The 23,553-nt window shown below is 48.1% G+C and overlaps 1 protein-coding gene across 1 annotated transcript in view; it reads right to left on the minus strand.

Moving 5' to 3' along the window:
- The window catches only part of CFAP299 (cilia and flagella associated protein 299), an 816,705-nt gene that overhangs the window by 492,062 nt on the left and 301,090 nt on the right, over positions 1-23,553 (minus strand). Inside the window, exon 3 of the mRNA XM_030190588.1 lies at positions 22,903-22,993. Within this exon, the coding sequence (XP_030046448.1) occupies positions 22,903-22,993 (91 nt within the window). The remainder of the gene's footprint in view (positions 1-22,902; positions 22,994-23,553) is intronic.

The raw sequence follows: 23,553 nt of genomic DNA on the forward strand, positions 1-23,553 counted from the left end.
CGGTATTCTGCTAGCATGTACTTGTTCTCCTTCACCCCTCGATAGCCCATTGGGCTTCCACTAGAATATCAGCTTTTTTTACTTGACCCCCATTCTTTGGAATTCCCTCCCATGGCATTTGCATTTAGAAGCCTCTTACACTCTCTTTCATGCTGCATTAAACACATATTTGTTGGGGGGTCACGTGACGCTATGGTGGAGAGAAGACGTGTGTGAGCTTGTCTCCGTGACCTGACTGCTCTATTAGACTCTAAAATAGAATCGGAACCCGAAACGAAGTGTTCCTTGATAAAGAACGTGAAAGGTGAATAAGATATCACAAAAAAGAAACGAAGGAGAGCCAGCATGGCAGCGAAATCTGCACAGAAAGATAAGCTTCGGGGGAAGGGGCTAGAATATAAAATGGTGGCCTCACCTCCTGAGTCTGGGCCGTCGGTGTCTTCAGCATGGATAGGGGGAAATCACATCTGAGATGACGGTGGTGATGGAGGAGCTATTGGAATGCCGTCTTGCTCCCCTTGACAAAAAGCTGGACAATAAATTAGAACAGCTGAGCTCGAAGCTGGAAGAGCTAACTAGAGAATGCGTGGCATATCAGAACAGGACAAGCGAAGTGGAAGAAAAAATGTCCGTAATGGAAGGTTGCCAAGCAGATTTAATGAAACAGTGCAAGGTAATGGAAGCAAAATTAGAAGACTTGGAGAACCGCTCCAGGCGGAATAATATCCGTTTGGTGGGGCTGCCGGAGGCTCTCGGTGGCCGGTCGTTGGAACGAGTGTTGGAACAATGGCTTACAAAGACAATCGATTTTCCTGCCGAATTGGGCCCGCTCCGCATAGAACGAGCCACAGATTGGGAGTACGACAGACGGAGCGGAATAAACCACGAGTGGTGATTTGCAGAGTTTTAAACTTTGCACATAAACAACTCATACTCCAAGCGGCGCGATCTGATAAGCCTCTGACATTTGAGGAATCTCGGATTCTCTGTTTTCAAAGATTATTCGGGCCGCTATAGTGGCGAAACGGCGCGCTTTTTCATCAGTGTGCTCACAACTATTTGCAATGAAGATCCGATTCACGCTTCAATATCCAGCCACTCTGAAAATTACCTACAAGGGGACGACAAGATCTTTTTGTCCGACAAAGAAGCTAAAGGGTATGTTGAACATCTGACAAAATCGGATCAAGCGGCAAACGAAGATGGCGGGCAGACATGAAGGTATGCAGCGGCATATGAGCAGAGGCCCGGTGGTTAGCGGTAAGCGAAAATGAAGATGGTCAGAGAGACCAGTTGCCGCTAACATATTAAAATATGGCACGAAGGACAAAGAGTTGTTTTGTATTAACTTTGAAAGTTAAACTTAGTCGTTTATGGTTCACGTTTATGGACTGGCAGAATATGGAACTTACATTGTGTCACCGAGAGACTATAAGGGGGAGGAGGGACTGCTTAATCGGGGTGTTCGCTTCGGGGTGAACCTCGCATCATCAGACAACATCAAATCTTTTCCCTTGGATTAAGAGATAGCAGTTTGCATCCTACTGCCGAAGTGCCCTCTGCTTGAGAGAGGTGGACACAATGTACAACTGAAGCATAAGGATGAGGGACGGAATAATACTCCATTTAGAGGAGTATCTGTTGGTACAGGAGGCAACGGCCTTGGGGCTGCTTTAGGATGTACCTAGAATCAGAACAGCACTACAGGGGTAAAGTAATCAGAGACATTCAAGGACATTAATGTATTACAGCTGTCTGCTTTACTATAGGTAACGCTTTTGGATGCTGCAAGACAGTAAGGTGACTGTATAACGATGTGGTTAAATCTCTTATTATATTAATGGGGAAGAGGGGAAGTTAATAATATAAGACGTGTATTACAATAGGAGGGGGGCTGGAAGGGGAGGTTTTGCAAATAAAAGGGCTTAAGAGGCTACAAGGGAACATGAAGTGATGGGGCTTGACTTTACGGGAGCGGTGGGGTAAGCGTTAAACGTGATGGCTTTCTATAGGGAAGCATTCAGGGAAGGGGACCATGGGGGGAAGACGGGAGGGGAGGAAGGGGACAGGGAGGAAATAGGGGGTCTATTAAGGTAAGGGATGGTCAGAGGGGTAAAGGAATTAATGGTGGAGGCAGTATACGTGTGGTTGAGGCAATGGAAGGGACGGATGTGTGATGCAGCATGTGGGATCAGCTCAGAAATACAAAAGGCATTATAGGATAAAGGGGGGCTATGGGCTGGGATGGCTCCTCTGGATACATATGCGGGATCAACAGTGGTTAACCAGTGGAATAGGGGATAGGTGGGATTAAAATAGTTACTTGGAATGTGGGTGGTATCCACTCACCCATTAAAACGATCAAAAATTCTCCATTATCTACAGAGAATCAGGGCGGATGTGGTTCTCTTGCAAGAAAACACACCTATCAGACTCAGAACATGCAAAATTGGTAAAATGGTGGGTAGGGGATTGTATAGCATCAGCGGCGGTGGGGCGTAAAGGAGGGGTGTTTATTCTATTTAGAAAAGGGGTAGCCTCACAGATTCACCAGTTGAATAAGGACCCAGGAGGGAGATACATTTTTTGTAATGTCACCATCGCAAGACGACAACTCATGTTGGGAACATCTATGCACCAAACACGTTAGATCTGAAATTTTATAATAAACTGACCATGATTCTCAGTAAAAATGATTCACTCCCTGTGATATTAGGTGGTGATTTTAACACGGCCTGGGACCCGCAGGTGAGAGATCACACCCACCTGCTGACAGGGGCGTTTCCAGAACAAGGGGTCTGCCGGATATTTGTAATACTTTAGATCTTATAGATGTATGGCGCACATTGCACCCTGGGGACAGGGAATACACCCATCAATCGCGAGCACATAACACCCACTCCAGAATTGATTACCTGCTGATATCACGCTCACTTTTTACACACATTGGTGAAGCTATCATAGGACTCTGTATAATATCAGACCATGCAGCGGTATGGATGACGTGGCTTATAGGGGATTTAGAACTGGAGACCCGGGAGTGGTCCTTCCCAAGTTATCTTTATGGTAATGACAAATTTCGAGAATTCTTATCAAACAAATGGGAGGAGTATAAGTATTTTAATGAGGGAACAGTGCAGGGGACAGCAACATACTGGGAAGCAGCTAAAGCTGTATTAAGAGGGGAGATCATTAGTTTTGCTAGTCAGTATAAAAAGGCACGAGACAGGGAAATCTTATGATTGGAGAAACAGTTGGCCAGCTTGCGGAAATGATATGGGAGGTCCCCATGTGCTAGAGTGAGGAAAGAAATGATTTCTGAACAAATTGCTTTGAATTCCCTACTCCATGAACGAGCGGCAAAATCTCAGGCTTATTACAAATATCAGTTATATAAGCATGGAGATAAGGGGGGGCAAACTCTTAGCCAAGCTAGTAGCACCACACTATGTATCAAAGTATATCACCGGTATTAAAGGTAGGGACGGGAAAATAGTGCACACTGACAAACAAATAAGGGAAAAATTCCACAGGTATTTTCAGACTCTTTATAGAGCAGGAGAGTCTCAGGGTATACAGGGGGAGTTATATTTGCAAAATGTGACCATCCCCAGACTGACACAAGGAGAATGTACAACATTGAATTCTCCTATTAATACAGATGAAGTTTTCTGGGCCATCGGCCAGAGCAAATTAGGGAAAGCACCTGGCCCTGATGGATTTAAGGCCGAGTTCTATAAATTGATGGGGAAATCTATAGTCCCGCCGCTAACCGCAGCGTTTAATGACTGGGTGGTCGACGGAAACCTGCCAGAGCGATTAAACTTAGCTCAAATTATAATGCTTCCCAAACCCAACCGGGATCCATTGCTGGTATCATCTTATAGGCCTATTTCATTGCTAAATCATGAAGTCAAAATGTATGCAAAAATAATAGCTAATAGGCTAAGCAAGGTACTGCCCAGGTTAGTTCATGAGGCACAGGTAGGGTTTATTCAAGATCGATCCGTAACTAAAAACTTACGGAGTATATAACGGCATTAGAAAGGCTTAGGAGACACCCGGAACCGGCTATTTTGATCAGCTTTGATGCCGAAAAAGCCTTTGACCGTGTGGAATGGCCTTTTCTGTTCTCTACTCTAGAGTCCTATGGCTTCAGCGGGTTGGTTCGTCAAAGCGATACAGGCATTATATTCTTATCCCCGGGCATGGATATTAGTGAATGGAGGTCGTTCTGAGGAATTTGAGATTAGCAGAGGGACCAGGCAAGGTTGCCCGCTATCGCCGCTCCTGTTTGCTCTATACTTAGACCCTATGGTCAGAGACATTCAAGCATGCCCAGCTATTAGGGGTGTGAGAATTGGCAGGCAGGAGTGCAAGATTGCGGCATTTGCTGATGATCTATTGGTGATAGTTACGGACCCCCAACAGTCTTTGGGGGCTTTATTAGAAACCTTTAGCGAATTTGGAGACTACTCAGGCTTCAAATTAAACCTGGATAAGTCAGAGGCTTTAGCAGTTACCACGGATACTAGGTGTTTGTGGGCTGAGGGCTTTCCATTAAGGTGGGCAGATGTCTCCTTCCGATATCTGGGGGTGCTCCTGACAACCAAAACTGAGGATATATATAAGTTAAATGTCAACAGATTATTAGCGCAAACAGAAAGGCAATTGGACGCCTGGAATGTATTGACGATACCCTTGGTGGGTCATATCAGTCTGATCAGGATGGTAATCCTGCCAAGATGGTTGTATGTAATGCAAATACTACCTCTACGGCTCCTTAAAAAAGACATTCAGCAATTTTACAAGGTTGTGATGAGATTTTGTTGGGCAAAAAAGAAGGCGAAACTTAAGTTGCAGCTTCTGATGGGAAACTGGAGTCAGGGGGGCCTGGGTCTACCTAACCTCAGATTTTATAACTTAGCCTGTCTGTTGAGGTCCCTGAGAGACTGGATCTTTGGAACTAGTATACATACACCGAGAGCGTTGGAAGAGGCGTTTTTTCACCCTTTTAACTTAATCACTTTGTTACACGTCAAAAGACATTTGATACCCAAAGCTGTTAATAAAAGTATCTTATTAAACCCTTTTGGGAAACCTGGCAGTTTTTGGGGGGTAGACTGGGGGGCGACCCGGGTACATCTGAATTAATCACAATTAAAGGGAACCCAGAATTTTCACGGGCCTGGAAAATCCTGTGTTTAAACAGTGGGAGGACAGAGGCTATTTTAATTTAAATACTATACTTGATGATGCAGGGAAATTAAAATCTTTAGACCAATTACTGCCACCTGCCGAGCAGAGATGGGGGGATAGTTATGCATTTCATCAGATTCAACATTATGTTCATTCCCTGGATGGGGCAAAGCTTGGATTTAGACTGGGGGAGAAAGTACAGGCTCTTTATGATGAAGTCTCAACAGAGAACCCGTCTATCTCGGGCATTATAAGAAGTTATGGAGTTTGATCTCACGAGAGGGGCCCGGTCAGCTTAGGCAGAGGTGGGAAGCAGACTTGGGGACAGATTTAACTAGTTGGGACATTGAAAGGCACATTAGGGGGATTCCTAAACTCGTTACGGGCGCTCGGTATAGGGATGTGCGCGTTTAGAACACTCCATAGAGCATATTTCACACAGACCCAATTGTTTAGAGCAGAAGGGATTCAATCACCATTGTGCTTGAAATGTGGTCAGCAGGAAACACGTTTTACCATGCATTTTGGGAATGTGTAAAGATAAAGAGATTTTGGCAACGCATAGTGGAGTTTCTATCTTCTATATTGCCAACACAGATAAGAGGCACACCACATCAATTAGTTTTGGATTGCCGGGGGGGCATTTAGAGGTTTGTTAGCGGATAATATACTTTTGTGCCGCAAATTGAGCTTGGTGGCCCAGAAGTGCATTTTGCAGGCCTGGGTCTCGAAACCCCACCAGAGTATTGGCATTGGCGCAATCAAGTACACCAATTGATGACCTGGGAAGCGCGAGAAGCAAGAGGCTCGTGCAGACGCAAAAAAGAGCTTTCTAAATATCTGTGGACCATTTTTGGGGACATTAACACAGAGAAGTAGAAGCCATATTCTTAATACGCTGTGACCATAGGCTGGTAACACATGCCATATGGAAGTCCATAATGTTGCCCACACTTAAGCACACACACATTTATATACCTGACCATTCGTAGAGGGGAGGTAGGGTAAGTGGGAGGGGACTATGGGGGTGGAGGGAGGGTGGGATAGGGAAGGGGGGAAAGGGGTTATACATGCTCATAGTCTAATGTTAATATAAGGAATATGGGTCTTATGGGATTTGATGGGACCTGACTTATATGGATTTCATGGGTTTATGATGTACGGGTAAGGTACCATTAACACCCCAAGAAGGGGTGGTGGGTATATATAATATAGTAGGATGACGGTTTATACTGTTGGGCCTTGATGGCTAACGTTCATGTTTGATTCTGTTACATTTACGGGTGGCGATGACAAATTTGTTTAATGAAAATAAACTCTTGGCAATGTATACTCTGTGGGGAGGGAGGGAGAAAAATGTTATAAACTTAATGACGAAAAGCTTTTTCAGAAGGTTCTGATGTGGACTTTTGGCTTTGTATGAATATCAATGCTGATATTTGGTTCATCTGTATTATTGGTGATGTCATTAATAAAAAATTGTTGACTACTAAACACATATTTGTTTGAAAAGTGAAAGCTACATACCTGTAGAAGGTATTCTCTGAGGGACAGCAGGCTGATTGTTCTCACATGTGGGTGACATCCACGGCAGCCCTCTGATTGGAGATCTTCACTAGCAAAAGCGTTTGCTAGCCCTCACGTGCGTAATGCGCGACCGTCTTCCCACCCGAATGCGAGCGTGCTCGCCAGTCCAGTAAATAGCAAAAACAAAGACAAGGGAAGACACAACTCCAAAGAGGAGGCGGGCGGGTTGGTGAGAACAATCAGCCTGCTGTCCTCGGAGAATACCTTCTACAGGTATGTAGCTTTCGCTTTCTCCGAGGACAAGCAGGCTGCTTGTTCTCACATGTGGGGTATCCCTAGCCCCCAGGCTCACTCAAAACAACAAACATTGGTCAATTGGGCCTCGCAACGGTGAGGACATACAGTGGTGGAAATAAGTATTTGATCCCTTGCTGATTTTGTAAGTTTGCCCACTGACAAAGACATGAGCAGCCCATAATTGAAGGGTAGGTTATTGGTAACAGTGAGAGATAGCACATCACAAATTAAATCCGGAAAATCACATTGTGGAAAGTATATGAATTTATTTGCATTCTGCAGAGGGAAATAAGTATTTGATCCCCCACCAACCAGTAAGAGATCTGGCCCCTACAGACCAGGTAGATGCTCCAAATCAACTCGTTACCTGCATGACAGACAGCTGTCGGCAATGGTCACCTGTATGAAAGACACCTGTCCACAGGACTCAGTGAATCAGTCAGACTCTAACCTCTACAAAATGGCCAAGAGCAAGGAGCTGTCTAAGGATGTCAGGGACAAGATCATACACCTGCACAAGGCTGGAATGGGCTACAAAACCATCAGTAAGACGCTGGGCGAGAAGGAGACAACTGTTGGTGCCATAGTAAGAAAATGGAAGAAGTACAAAATGACTGTCAATCGACAAAGATCTGGGGCTCCACGCAAAATCTCACCTCGTGGGGTATCCTTTATCATGAGGAAGGTTAGAAATCAGCCTACAACTACAAGGGGGGAACTTGTCAATGATCTCAAGGCAGCTGGGACCACTGTCACCACGAAAACCATTGGTAACACATTACGACATAACGGATTGCAATCCTGCAGTGCCCGCAAGGTCCCCCCTGCTCCGGAAGGCACATGTGACGGCCCGTCTGAAGTTTGCCAGTGAACACCTGGATGATGCCGAGAGTGATTGGGAGAAGGTGCTGTGGTCAGATGAGACAAAAATTGAGCTCTTTGGCATGAACTCAACTCGCCGTGTTTGGAGGAAGAGAAATGCTGCCTATGACCCAAAGAACACCGTCCCCACTGTCAAGCATGGAGGTGGAAATGTTATGTTTTGGGGGTGTTTCTCTGCTAAGGGCACAGGACTACTTCACCGCATCAATGGGAGAATGGATGGGGCCATGTACCGTACAATTCTGAGTGACAACCTCCTTCCCTCCGCCAGGGCCTTAAAAATGGGTCGTGGCTGGGTCTTCCAGCACGACAATGACCCAAAACATACAGCCAAGGCAACAAAGGAGTGGCTCAGGAAGAAGCACATTAGGGTCATGGAGTGGCCTAGCCAGTCACCAGACCTTAATCCCATTGAAAACTTATGGAGGGAGCTGAAGATGCGAGTTGCCAAGCGACAGCCCAGAACTCTTAATGATTTAGAGATGATCTGCAAAGAGGAGTGGACCAAAATCCTCCTGACATGTGTGCAAACCTCATCATCAACTACAGAAGACGTCTGACCGCTGTGCTTGCCAACAAGGGTTTTGCCACCAAGTATTAGGTCTTGTTTGCCAGAGGGATTAAATACTTATTTCCCTCTGCAGAATGCAAATAAATTCATATACTTTCCACAATGTGATTTTCCGGATTTAATTTGTGATGTGCTATCTCTCACTGTTACCAATAACCTACCCTTCAATTATGGGCTGCTCATGTCTTTGTCAGTGGGCAAACTTACAAAATCAGCAAGGGATCAAATACTTATTTCCACCACTGTAACTGAGATTGACCTAAACTTATCCAACTAACTGAGAGTGCAGGCTGGAACAGAATAAAAATGGGCCTAGGGGGGTGGAGTTGGATTCTAAACCCTGAACAGATTCTGTAGCACCGACTGCCTGAACCAACTGTTGCGTCGGGTATCCTGCTGAAGGCAGAAATGCGATGTGAATGTGTGGACAGATGACCACGTCGCAGCCTTGCAAATCTCTTCGATAGTGGCTGACTTCAAAGTGGGCCACTGACGCTGCCATAGCTCTAACACTATGAGCCGTGACATGACCCTCAAGAGTCAGCCCAGCCTGGGTGTAAGCGAAGGAGATGCAATCTGCTAGCCAATTGAGATGGTGCGTTTCCCGACAGTCACTCCCCTTCTGTTGGGATCAAAAGAAACAACATTTGGGCGGACTGTCTGTGGGGCTGTGTCCGCTCCAAGTAAAAGGCCAATGCTCGCTTGCAGTCCAAAGTGTGCAGCTGACGTTCAGCAGGGCGGGGTGTGTGGACAGGGAAAAAATGTTGGCAAGACAATTGACTGGTTCAGATGGAAGTCCAACACCACCTTCGGCAAGAACTTAGGGTGAGTGCGGAGGACTACTTTGTTATGATGAAATTTAGTATAAGGAGCATGAGCTACCAAGGCTTCAAGCTCACTGACTCTGCGAGCTGAAGTAACTGCCACCAAGAAAATGACCTTCCAGGTCAAGTACTTCAGATGGCAAGAATTCAGTGGCTCAAAGGAGCTTTCATCAGCTGGGTGAGAACGACGTTGAGATCCCATGACACTGTAGAAGGTTTGATGGGGGGCTTCAACAAAAGCAAACCTCTCATGAAGCAAACAACTAAAGGCTGAGCTGAGATCGGCTTACCTTCCGCACGGTAATGGTATTTTTTTTTTTTGTTAAATTTGTACCCCGCGCTTTCCCACTCATGGCAGGCTCTATGCGGTGGGCAATGGAGGGTTAAGTGACTTGCCCAGAGTCACAAGGAGCTGCCTGTGCCGGGAATCGAACTCAGTTCCTCAGTTCCCCAGGACCAAAGTCCACCACCCTAACCACTAGGCCACTCCTCCACTCCACTAAATGCACTAAGATGAACTCTTACAGAGTTGGTCTTAAGGCCAGACTCGGACAAGTGCAGAAGGTATTCAAGCAGGGTCTGTGTAGGACATGATCGAGGATCTAGGGCCTTGCTGTCACACCAGACGGCAAACCTCCACCATAGAAAGAAGTAACTCTTCTTAGTGGAATCTTCCTGGAAGCAAGAAAGACTCGGGAGACACCCTCGGACAGACCCAAAGAGGCAAAATCTACGCTCTCAACATCCAGGCCGTGAGAGCCAGGGTCCGGAGGTTGGGATGCAGAAGCGTCCCCTTGTTCTGAGTAATGAGGGTCGGAAAACACTCCAATCTCCACGGTTCTTCGGAGGACAACTCCAGAAGAAGAGGGAACCAGATCTGACACGGCCAAAAGGATGCGATCAGAATCATGGTGCCTCGATCTTGCTTGAGTTTCAACAAAGTCTTCCCCAACAAAGGTATGGGAGGATAAGCATATAGGAGGCCCCTCCCCCAATCCAGGAGAAAGGCATCCGATGCTAGTCTGCCGTGGGTCTGAAGCCTGGAACAGAACTGAGTGAGCTTGTGTTTGGCTCGAGTAGCAAAAAGATCCAACAAGGGGGTGCCCCACACTTGGAAGATCTCGCGTACCACTCTGGAATTGAGCGACCACTCGTGAGGTTGCATGATCCTGCTCAACCTGTCAGCCAGACTGTTGTTTACGCCTGCCAGATACGTGACTTGTAGAAACATGCCATATCGGCGAGCCCAAAGCCACATTCTGACGACCTCCTGACACAGTAGGCGAGATCCGGTGCCCCCCTGCTTGTTGATGTAATACGTGGCAACCTGATTGTCTGTCTGAATTTGAATAATTTGCTGGGACAGCCTATCCCGGAAAGCCTTTAGAGCGTTCCAGACCGCTCGCAACTCCAGGAGGTTGATCTGTAGACCTTGTTCCTGGAGGGACCAACTCCCTTGGGTGTGAAGCCCATCGACATGAGCTCCCCACCCCAGAAGAGACGCATCCGTCGTCAGCACTTTTTGTGGCTGAGGAATTTGGAAGGGACGTCCCAGAGTCAGATTGGACCGAATTGTCCACCAACGCAGGGATTGGAGAAAACTCGTGGACAGCAGGACTACGTCCTCTAGATCCCCAGCAGCTTGGTACCACTGGGAAGCTAGGGTCCATTGAGCTGATCTCATGTGAAGACGGGCCATGTGTCACGGTTGTGCACAGGTTCCTGGCTCGCAGTCACCTCTGTCCCCGGGGTTTAGACCTGGGGAATGCTGCGAGGTGATGGTTTACCGTTTCCCATGTTCCGGAAGATATGCTGGTGCGGTCCGGATCTTCCAGCTCTCCAGATTGTTTTGGGAGTTTTTTGGAACCCAAGCAGCACCCATATCTGGTGAACTCCCTTGTGACCTGCCTTTATTAACCTCATGGTAAGGTTCCTAGTTGCCTTGCAACAGTGTTCTTCAGAGGCGTTCCTTTGGTGTGAGTTGTTGCAGTGCCTTTGTACTTTTCATTTTGGTGACTTTTACTCTGCTTGTTTTTGGACTATTCTTCTGCCTGCCGCCTGCCCAGACCCGGATTGTTTATTGGACTATTCTTCTGCCTGCCGCCTGCCCAGACCTGGATTGTTATTGGACTATTCTTCTGCCTACAGCCTGCCCTGACCTGGCTTGTTTCTGGATTGTTCGTTTGCCTGCGGTTTTCCTGGAACCCCAGTGTGTTTCTAGTGTTACCTGTTTTCTGTCAGCTTGCTGCTGTGTCCTGCAGTCCTGCCTCCCTGTCCTGTCCGGTAAATCCTGCCGGCCACCTGAAGCCAGAAGCTCAACTTCTGGTGAAAAGCGGCAGGTGCAGGTGAAGCCTGGCTCCGGTCCACTGTGTTCCAGTTCCGGTCTGCCTTGTCTTGTGTTGGGGTGATTCTCCTGCTGCTGCCGCTCCTTGGCAGTGGCCCAAGGACTCACAAACCCAGTTTCCTGCTGTGTATACGTGACAGTTTGCAAGGCCATGAGCTCGGAGGTATCATCCCTCATGCAGGCGCTGCAGGAGCATGCCAGGATACTTCAAGGGTTGGGAGCACGTATGGAGCAGCTAGAGCGACTGATGGCGGCCTCTATGGGGGCTGCAGCGGACGCCTCAGGTTCAGGTCCAGCACCAGCAAGAGCTCCGGCCACATCAGGAATCCGTCTGAAGTCACCTCCTAGATATGATGGTAATCCCAAGGGCTGTAGAGGGTTTCTTAACCAGTGCGAAATAATTTTTGTGCTCCAGGCCCAAGATTTTCCTACGGAGAGAACCCGGATAGCTTATATGATGTCCCTGCTGTCCGGCCAAGCCTTAGATTGGGCGTCCCCACTTTGGGAAAAGAACAATCCGGTGCTTCAGAATTTCCGGGGCTTCGTGGAGCACTTCAACGAGAGTTTTGAAGAACCAGAGAAGGCTACTTCAGCTACTTCTGCACTCCTGAGACTCAAACAGGGAGCCCAGACCTTAGGGGACTATGCGATTAGGTTCCGCACCTTAGCCTCTGAATTGGACTGGAATAATGAAAGTCTGCTCGCAACCTTTTGGCAGGGGCTGGCACCGCAGATTAAGGATGAGCTGGCCGGACGCGAACTTCCCACCAGGCTGGATGACCTGATTAAACTGTGTACTATGATTGATATTCGATTTCAGGAGCGGGGGCAAAGAACGGCGTTCCATTCAAAGGATAGGTATGAAGACGCCGAGTCAACAAGGGTTACCACCGGCTCCTCATACATGGGAGATTCCCCCGCAACCACCGGCAGAACCATGCAATTAGGTCATACCCCTCTCAGGAGTCAAGAAAGACAGCGACGTCGGACCCTCAACCTCTGCTTGTATTGTGGTGAGACGGGACACTACGCGGTCAACTATCCACAGAAACCCGGCTCTTTAGGGCCAGGATTAACTGCAGGAACTGTAGTAAGCCAATCCTCTAACCTTCTGCGCACTCAGTTTCTCATGCCAGCGGTACTTGACCTAGGTCATAAACAGGAGCATACTGAGGTCTTTTTGGATTCTGGGGCAGGTGGAAGCTTTATAACCGCATCTCTAGTCCAGCAACTGAACATTCCTACACAAGAACTACCTATGACCATCCCGCCTTTTTCGGTGTATGGTAGTATCCAAGGCTATGTAAATACTCAAACGGTGCCTGTGAGTCTACAGATTGGCGATCACAGGGAGGAAATCTTCTATATGTCCTTCCTTCAGCAGTACAACCATCGTTTTAGGTCTTCCCTGGCTACAGAGACACAACCCGGTCCTAGACTGGGGTAAAGGTGAGATCGTGGACTGGGGTGAGTCGTGCCGAAAACTTTGTTTCATCCCTGACACCGATAGTGTGGTCGGCGAACAGTTGGACCAGGATTCAGATGAATGGACGGATATTAGTGACTCTCAGGACTCTAAGACTTTTACAAGGGGGATGACCTGTGCATGTGCCTTACCCCCGATCAGCCGGTGCCAAGTGGAATTCGGTAACTGGCCCCAGGTCTCAAGATCTGGCCAACAGGACTTCTGAGACGCCTCCTTGGGGCCAGGGAACCCGCACTTTATGTAAGAAGTCGACCCCAGGACCTAAGCTTCAGGACAATCTGGAGCGCCGGAGATCTAAGAATCAAAAGACTAGTTCGCAGCAAACCATGGCCCGTACTTCCACTCCAGTGCCAGGCACTCAACACCGCTTGGTAAACAAAGCCCAGTCTCGCCCTCAACCGGCCAGCTCCTGGCCAGCGCCTAAGGATATGGACATTGGAAGACTACCTAATCGTGCCAGCCGATTTCACCCAGAAGATCCAGGGAAACCCAGACCTCCCGAGAAGCCCGGGGAGGCCTTAAGGGAGAGATACTGTCACGGTTGTGCCCAGGTCCCTGGCTCGCAGTCACCTCGGTCCCCGGGGTTTAGACCTTGGGAATGCTGCGAGGTGATGGTTTACCGTTTCCCATGTTCCGGAAGATATGCTGGTCCGGTCCGGATCTTCCAGCTCTCCAGATTGTTTTGGGAGTTTTTTGGAACCAAGCAGCACCCATATCTGGTGAACTCCCTTGTGACCTGCCTTTATTAACCTCATGGTAAGGTTCCTAGTTGCCTTGCAACAGTGTTCTTCAGAGGCGTTCCTTTGGTGTGAGTTGTTGCAGTGCCTTTGTACTTTTCATTTTGGTGACTTTTACTCTGCTTGTTTTTAGACTATTCTTCTGCCTGCCGCCTGCCCAGACCCGGATTGTTATTGGACTATTCTTCTGCCTACAGTCTGCCCTGTCCCGGCTTGTTTCTGGATTGTTCGTTTGCCTGCGGTTTTCCTGGAACCCAGTGTGTTTCTAGTGTTACCTGTTTTTTGTCAGCCTGCTGCTGTGTCCTGCAGTCCTGCCTCCCTGTCCTGTCCGGTAAGTCCTGCCGGCCACCTGAAGCCAGAAGCTCAACTTCTGGTGAAAAGCGGCCAGGTGCAGGTGAAGCCTGGCTCCAGTCCACTGTGTCTGCCTTGTGTTGGGGTGATTCTCCTGCCGCTGCTGCTCCTCGGCAGTGGCCCAAGGGCTCACAAATCTAGGTTCCTGCTGTGTATATGTGACACCATGGGAGTCACGTGCAGTGTGGAAGCCATGTGGCCCGAGCAATCTCAACATCTGCCGAGCTGTGATCTGCTGAGACGCCCCGCACCCAGGAAACGAGGGGCAAAAGATTGTTGGCCCTTGCTTCCGGAAGGTAGGCACGAGCCATCTGAGAGTTCAGCAGAGCTCCTATGAATTCGAGTTTCTGGACTGGAAGAAGATGGGACTTTGGATAATTTATCACAAACCCTAGCAGCTCCAGGAGTCGAATAGTCATCTGCATGGACTGTAGAGCGCCTGCCTTGGATGTGTTCTTCACCAGCCAATCGTCGCGATAAGAGAACACATGCACTCCCAGTCTGCGTAGAGACACCGCTACGACAGCCAGGCATTTTGTGAACACCCTGGGCGCGGAGGCAAGACCAAAGGGTAGCATACAATACTGAAAGTGCCATGATCCCAGACGGAATCGAAGATACTATCTGTGAGCTGGCAGTATCGGGATGTGAGTGTAAGCATCCTTTAAGTCCAGAGAGCATAGCCAATCGTTTGCCTGAATCATTGGAAGAAGGGAGCCCAGGGAAAGCATCCTGAACTTTTCTCGGACCAGATATTGTTCAGGGCCCTTAGGTCTAGGATGGCACGGGCGTATTGGCGCTGAAAAGGGCGGAGAGTTCCTCTGCAAGTACCTGCTTGTGCTGGAAGCTGAAGGACTGAGCTACCGGTGGGCAATTTGGAGGCTTTGAGACCAAATTGAGGGAGTATCCTAGCCGGACTATTTGAAGAACCCACTGGTTGGAGGTTCTGAGAGGCCACCTTTGTTGAAAAATGTTAACCTCCCCCCAACTGGTAGATCGTCCGGCACGGACACTTTGATTTCGGCTATGCTCTGCTGGAGCCAATCAAAAGCCCGTCCCTTGCTTTTGCTGGGGAGCTGCACGGGCCTGTTGAGGCGCACGCTGTTGATGGGAACGAGCGTGCTGGGGCTTGGCCTGGACAGCAGGCTGGCGAGAGGGAGGATTGTACCTACGCTTACTCGAATAGGGAACAGTCCTCCTTCCCCCATAAAAACGTCTACCAGTTGAGGTAGAAGCTGAAGGTGTCCGGCGGGAGAATTTGTCGAAAGCGGTGTCCCGCTGGTGGAGTTGCTCTACCACCTGTTCGACCTTTTCTCCAAAAATATTATCCCCCCGGCAAGGAGAGTCCGCTATCCATGAGAGTCTGCGCATCACCACACCTTGAGCAGCGGCCCTGGACGTGACATCAAAAGTATCGTAAACACCCCTAGCCAGGAATTTACGACACGCCTTCAGCTGCCTGACCACCTGCTTGGCTTGCTCAGAAGGGAGCTTGTCCACCAAGTATGCCAACTGCCGCACATTGTTCCGCATATGAATGCTCGTGTAGAGCTGGTATGATTGGATTTTGGAAATGAGCATTGAAGAATGATAGGCCTTCCTCCCAAAAGAATCCAAGGTTCTAGGGTCTCTGCCGGGGGTGCCGAAGCATACTCCCTAGAACTCTTGACCTTCTTAAGGGCCAGATCCACCACACCAGAGGCAACTGAGTCTGCATCAACTCCGGGTCCCTATGGATCCGATACTGGGATTCGATCTTCTTAGGAATGTGGGGATTAGTTAACAGCTTCGTCCATTTCTCCAGCAATGTCTTTTTGAGGACATGATGCATGGGTACTATGGATGATTCCTTAGGTGGCGAAGGATAGTCCAAAAGCTCAAACATCTCAGCCTTGGCTCGTCCTCCGTAACCACAGGGAAGGGAATGGCCGTAGACATTTCCCGGACAAAGGCCGCAAATGATAAGCTCTCAGGAGGAGAAAGCTGCCTTTCAGGAGAGGGAGTAGGATCAGAGGGAAGACCATCAGACTCCTCGTCAGAGAAATATCTGGTGTCTTCCTCTGCCTCCCACGAGGCCTCACCATCGGTATCGGACACCAGTTCATGAACTTCTGTCTGAAGCCGTGCCCGCCTCGACTCCGTGGGAACATGGCTACGGTGGGTACGTCGAGAGGAAGACTCCCGTGCCGGGGGCGATGAAGCTCCCTCCATCGATGTCGTCGGGGAGTCCACCTGGGAGGCAGCCGATGCAGGAGACCTCACCACGGGCAAGGGGCCAGCCGTCGCCTCACTCGACAGCACCGGCGGCGCAAGCACCCCCGGTACCGGAGGAGAAGGGCGCAACAGCTCTTCCAGGATCCCTGGAAGGATGGCCCGGAGGCTCTCGTTCAGAGCGGCTGTCGAGGAAGGCAAGGAGTCCGGTACCGGTGACGAGCTCAGAATCTGTCCAGGGCGTGGAGAAGGTACCGGGCTGTCCACAGTAGAGCGCATCGACACCTCCTGTATGGAGGGCGAGCAGTCTTCCAGGCGTCGACGCTTAGTGGGTGCCGGTTCCCTCGGCGACCCAGAGCTCTCGGTACCACGCCTGGAAGGTGACTGGTGCCGATGCTTCTTTGCCCTCACACGAAGCAGGTCACCGGTACCTCCCGGTACTGAAGAGGAGGATGTCGAATCCAAACGCCTCCTCAGGGCCGGGTCCGAAGAAGGTCGATCCCGGGGGGCCTGTACCGCAGGAGACCTCGAGGCAGGCGGAGACCTACTCAAAGGCTCACTGCCACCAGCAGGGGAATGGACAGCCCTCACCTGCGCTCCTGAAGAAGATGCACCCTCCGACGACATCAGTACTAGCGATGACCCTGGTACCGAAGACGTTGAAGCACCAGTCGATGACCTCGGTACCGCAGACGTCGATGTACCGGCCGATGACCTCGGTACCGTAGACGTCGATGCACCAGGCAAGGCCCCGAACAAAATGTTCCACTGTGCCAATCTCGCTACCTGAGTTCTCTTCTTCAACAGAAGACAGAGAGAGCAGGCCTGGGGACGATGCCCGGCCCTCAGACACTGAAGACACGAAACGTGTCTATCAGTGAGTGAGATAGCCTGGCTGCATTGGGTGCACTTTTTGAAGCTGCTGGGAGGCTTCGATGACATGGGCGGAAAAATCACGCCGACGAAGTCAAAATTCGCGATGATGGCAATGGGCACCAAAAAAGAAGGAGAAAAACCCGTACGGGCGGCCAAAAGGCCGCTTTCGAAAGCGAAAGGAAACTTAACGGGGAAAAAACTCGAAAATAAGGTTTTTTTTTTTAAAAAAAGATACAACACGACGGAGAAATCGGAAAGACTTCCGAACGGAAGAACGCGGCGAAAGACGCGAGGGTCTCCTCAGGGCACAGCCGTACTGAGTCACGGAAAAAAGAAGACTGGCGAGCACGCTCGCGTTCGGGCGGGAAGACGGTCGCGTATGCGCACTGTGCATGCACACGCGAGGGCTAGCAAATGCTTTTGCTAGTGAAGATCTCCGATCAGAGGGGCTGCCGTGGACGTCACTCACATGTGAGAACAAGCAGCCTGCTTGTCCTCGGTGAATTGCATTTACAATAGAGTAAAGCTTTCTATTTTGTTTTTTTTGTTGTCTTTTTGAAGAGGAGAAGTGTACTTTAGTACACAGCAGTGAGTCTTTGAGTTTGAACTGATTCTCTAGTTTTGTTTTTTTTGGGGGGGGGGTTTAATGATTGTTTTTCTTTTCTATTTTCTTTTCTATTTTTACTGTACACCACTTTGGTTTGTTTATTCAAACAAAGCGGTATATTAAATCAATAAACAATACTTCTGTGTGGAGATCTTGTAGCAGTCGTTTATTCTTTTTTTCTAACTAGGTGGTGTATTAGAGTTTTAGGATCTGGTGTAATTATTTACAATGCTGCCCTTAAGCCCTGTGACGTAGTGCTGTTATGGTATGGTAAAGTTCCAACTGTGTTTTGCACACTTTTGTGCTTAGTGTCTTGCAGAGGAGGGACTGTATGGTGGCCTTACTAAAATGGCACCAAAAATTTTAATGGAGAGAGTCAAAGGAGCGCAGAAAGATGACACTCCCAAAGACACAAGGGAACCAAAATAGTCATGCATGTGTCATCTTTCGGCGCTACTGCTTTGACTGTCTCTTGCTATGTTCATAGTGCTTTCTGTTCCTTCACCTTGGTGGCTGATCTTAACATCAAAATTTTAATATAATTTTTAGATTGTCATCAGCAGGGCCCACCCATTTTCCCTCCAGGCCCACCCATCTGCATCTTTCGCGCGCTGTCTCTATCCCATTTGTCCCACGGAGGCAGCGCTTCCTTCCTGCCCTGTCTTCTCCCCAAGCTCCGCTGCATTCGGTCCTCCCTGCCCAAGTGGAGATCCTCCCCTTCGCCGGATCGCGGACTGCGCTGCCATGCACACCCGCAGGCTACGCTCCTCGTCCCCCATTGCTGCGTCTCTCTGGCCCTCTGTGATGCACTTCCTTTAGGGCTGTATGAATGCGGCAGGGGAGGAGCGAAGCTGCGTGTGCATGGCAGCGCAGCGCAGCGCGACCGGCGAAGGAGGATTCCACTTGCAGGGAGGGACCGATGCAGCGGAGCTTGGGGAGAAGACAGAGCAGGAAGGAAGCGCTGCCTCCGTGGGACAAAAGGGATAGAGACAGCGTGCGAAGGATGCGGATGGGCGGACCTGGAGGAAAAATGCTGAGCTGCTGGGACATGGGAGGGAGAGGAGAAAGGGGCTGGAGGGGAGGGAGAGAGCTACTGGACATGGGAGGGAGAGGAAGAAGGGACTGGAAGGAAGGGAGAGAGCTACTGGATATGGGAGGGAGAGGAAGAAGGACTGGAGGGAAGGGAGGAGAGCCGCTGGGACATGGGAGGGAGAGGAAGAAGGGACGGGAGGGAAGAGAGAGCCGCTGGGACATGGGAGGGAGAGGAAGGGACTGGAGGGAAGGAGAGAGCCGCTGGGACATGGGATGGAGAGGAAGAAGGGACTGGAGGGAAGGGAGAGAGCTACTGGACATGGGAGGGAGCGGAAGAGGGACTGGAGGGAAGGGAGAGAGCCACTGAGACATGGGAGGGAGAGGAAGAAGGGACTGGAGGGAAGGGAGAGCTGCTGGACATGGCGGAGGATAGGGAGAGAAGGAGGGGAGATGGATGGAAGGATGCAGAGAGAAAGGGAGAGACTGGAAGGATGTGGAGAGAGAGAGAGGGGAGGAACTGAACAGAAAAGGGTAGAGAGATAGAGACACTAGATGGAAGGATCAGGAGAGAGGGTAGATGGGTGGAAGGATGAGGAGGGAAGACACTGGATGGAAGGGTAGGGAGAAAAAGGAGACGCTGGAAGCAAAAGAAGAGGGGAGCTGCTGGATGGAAAGAGGAGAGGACAGAGTAGGGAAAGACTGGAGAATAAGAGGAAGGACATGTGTGAGGGGAACAAGGGTGAGGAAAGATGAAAAGCCATAGGTGGTGAATGGACAGGAAACCCTGGCAAAGAAAGATGAAGGAAAGTATAATCTAGAGACTGGGAGCAACACAATGAGAAAAAGTAAATGGCCATACAACAAAGGTAAAGAAAATAATTTTATTTTAATTTAGGATAAAGTAATGGTACCTTGTGTTAATAAAGTTTCAGAGACCAATACTTCCTTCCTTAGGTCAGGAGAGGATACCATAACAGCGTTATGCTGACCTGAGGCAGGAGGTTTTGGCCTCTGAAAGCTCATTGAAAAGGTGTTAGGCTTTTAAATAAATTTTCCTGAAACCTGATGCACTGAAAAGCAGCACTTTACCCCTAGGTGACAAATGCATCTAATTAGTGTGACTAAATTTTGCTGGGGAAGGGGGATAGAGAGAAAATTTTGTGCCCACCCACTTTAGGTTCAGGCCCATCCAAAATTGGCAGTCTGGCTACGCCACTGGTCATCAGACAGACTTTTAGAAAATGTTGCAAGATCTGAAGTGTGATGAGGTGCAGGTAGCGCCTGTTGATTTTGTGTTCCCCATCTCATGAGATAGCAAACTCAACAAGCTCTCTGAGGGTGAGAGGGGAGGAAGGAAGATATCCATGCATGTGTGTGTGGGGGGGGGGGGGGGGGGGGGTGAGAGAGAGAGAGGACAAAAAAATCTGTGAGCATACTGGCTGAGAGCAAGTGGAATGTGTGAGAGAGAGAAAGAGAGAGGCAGACTGAGAGCAAGTGGCATATGTGACAGAGAAAGAGAAGGGCAGACTGGCTGAGAGCAGGTGGATATGAGAAACAGAGACAGACTGGCGGAGGATAGTGGGATATGAGAGAGAGACAAACAGACTGGATAAGAGCAAGTGGGATGTGTGTGTGAGAGAGAGAGTTTTCATTTTGTATTTGCACAGAAAGGTGCCTTGGCTGATTGGGGCCTATTTATATATTAAAAAAAAAATTTATTCACAAATGTAACAAGCTTGCTAATAGTTACCAATCAGATTCTTGTTTTATTTTCCTACAGAATAAAAGACGATTGGTCCCTATGGGCAACTTCTCCACTTTTGTAAAGAACATTCTTTTCTTTCCTGTTTTTATAAATAGGTCCCACCTGTAAGTTTCATTGTTCATTTTTACTTAGTCAGACAGCATACCACCTGTCAAGGGGCCAGATAGTTTATAGGAGAGTGAAATATAACAGATCATGCCAATTTTGTCTTGTTTGTATGCCAGTTGTAATGATTTGTATTTGTTATGGCATGTTCCCAAGTTAGTTAACACTTTAATAATAAAATGCCCATTTCAAAATCTCTGTTGATCGGAGCTCAGGGTACTCAGTTGGTTCCACTTAGGGAGTATTGGGCTTGAATAGATTGAGAAAAGCACTGTACTAGATCACTGGCAACTCTATAGCAAACTATGAAAGTTTAATACAATCATAATTGTTTAAAGAAAAAAAATCAAGGTTTATGTAAACAGAATTCTAGCTCCCTCTCTTCTCTGAACTTCCTGTTTCAGAGGGGGCAAAAGCCAGCCAGCCTTGAGCATGCACAGATGCTCAAGGCCCTGCACCACTGGTCTCAACAGTTTTGGTGCTCAGCTGGTTGCAGTAATCATTGAACCAGGGAAAATACACAGGGGGCAGGAGAGGTGAGAAAAGTGCTGGAGACCACGGGGGAGGGGGGGGGTGGATTTAGAAAAGGAGAGAAATACTTGAGACCACATAAGGGGAGGGTCAGGGAAGGACAGAAATGCTGGAGAACAAAGGGAGAGGGGAGAAATGCTAAGCACCATGGTGGTGTGGGGGGGGGGGGGGGGGGGGGGGGGGGACAGTTTGACAAACAGGGAAAAAAAAAGGGAATGTTGGACACCATGGGAAGGGGAGACTGAAAGGAAGAGGAGGAGAGACATTCTGGACACCATGGTGGAAGTTTCAGAGGTAGGGAAGGATACTGAATGCCGTGGGGGAGGGGGACTATGGGATGGCAGGTAAGAGAAGGGGAGATGCTGGAACTGAGGGCAGAAGTTAGGTGGGGTTAAGGTGGAGCTTGCCCCCCCCCCCCCCCACCCAAATAAAAAGGTTGCTTCTGGTAAACAGCTATAACACCTTTGCCCAAAAGGTCTGATTCAGCTCTAACTGTCCTGATTTTTTCAAGATGCTCATGATCTGAAAGTATCCATGACTACAAACCCTATAGCTGGTGTAAAGAGCAGAAACTATGGAATCAAAGTAAACAGAAAATGCCAAAATGGATAACTAAGCAGACAGGATGTCACATATCACAAAGGAGAACCAAATCACTGTCAAGAGTACAACACAACAAAAGCTCAAAAGGATTAAAATATGCATCAAAGAGCTGGTGAAAGTCACTCATTCTTCCAAGAAATTTAACACAGCCATTATAAGATCATAGGAATGGCAAATGAGCCCATAATGCCTATTCTATCTGTCCATCCACACCAACTGCTCAGCTCCCCAACTCCTTCCTCTCTTCATACATCCTCTGAGATTCCCCCATGCATTCTTGAATTCAGACACTGTCCTTAAATCTATCACATCCACTGGGAGGCTGATCCATGCATCAATCACCTTTGTTTAAAGAAATATTTCATTAGATTAATCTTGAGTCCAGAGCTTCCTTTGTATTGTAAACGGCCCGCCTTTTTGCGTATTTATAACTTGGAGCTACTTAAATATCCCAGTGATGTGTTTAGTTCAAGGCATGAAAAGTATATATGCAGACTGCATTTTTAAATATTCATGTGTACATCACCAGCAATATTATACCTGCATAAAACACAAGTGCAAATGACCACCCACGCTCTGTACCCATGGCAATTTTCAGAAATAAAATGGACAAACTGTTGCTTTGGAAATTGGTTTATATATGTTTTTATTATTGTTCTTTCATTTTTTAAAGTTATTTTATATACTGCAACCCTGGTTACTAAAGATCTCTTTATAAAGCCACACTAGTAGGTCCCATGCAGCAATGCCAACGGGGCCCATTCAAAGTGAATGGGCTTTATCGGCATTACTGCACCAGGAACTGTTAGCGTGGCTTGATAAAAGAGGCCCTTAATGAAATAGCCCCTAATCTATCAGTATTGCAATGTTGAGATATTTACTTCAACTGGTCAGCTCAAAAACTATGGCATTAAAAAAAATTTTCAAACCATGTGCTTTTTCCAATATACTTACGGTCATTTTTCCATTGCGATTGGCTTCTTCTCTTTGTGCTAATGCTTTAAGAAAATTATCCTTAAGTTCTTTCCCTGCACTTGATAATGTCCTATAAATAAAAAAGGACACATATTACTAACATTCCACTTTTACACAGTTCTGCATACTAAATAAAGAGCTAAAAATCTGCTGTAACATCATGTAAATCAATTGGGGGGGGGGGGGGGGGGGGGGGGGGGGGGATACCAATATGGCTACTTGTTAAATGGGTTATTGTACTGTTAACTCGGTTTATTAGTAACTAGGTCTCATTGCATAAAATAGGACTAGAGCTGTACTGAAAAGCATATTTTACTATTTGGACGAATACAAATAATGAAATATATTATTCAGCCAAATATGAATAATGGGCACTGAGCATTAACATAACAAAAAATGTGAAATCAGAGATCAAGTGTTTATTTCAGTAGGATTTAGCACAGTAGAGCCCCGGATTATTCGTATTCAAATTTAAATCATTATTCGGCTGAATATGAATAATGTATTCTGGGCCAAATCGAATATGAATATTCGAAACAGCCCTAAATGGAACCTGTGCTGAAATAGCACAAGTTGTGGTATAATAACCCATCTTACTCCTAGGGAATCACTCCTGCCCAACCAACACTG

This window comes from Microcaecilia unicolor, chromosome 2, assembly GCF_901765095.1.
Source record: "Microcaecilia unicolor chromosome 2, aMicUni1.1, whole genome shotgun sequence".
Lineage (NCBI taxonomy): Eukaryota > Metazoa > Chordata > Amphibia > Gymnophiona > Siphonopidae > Microcaecilia > Microcaecilia unicolor.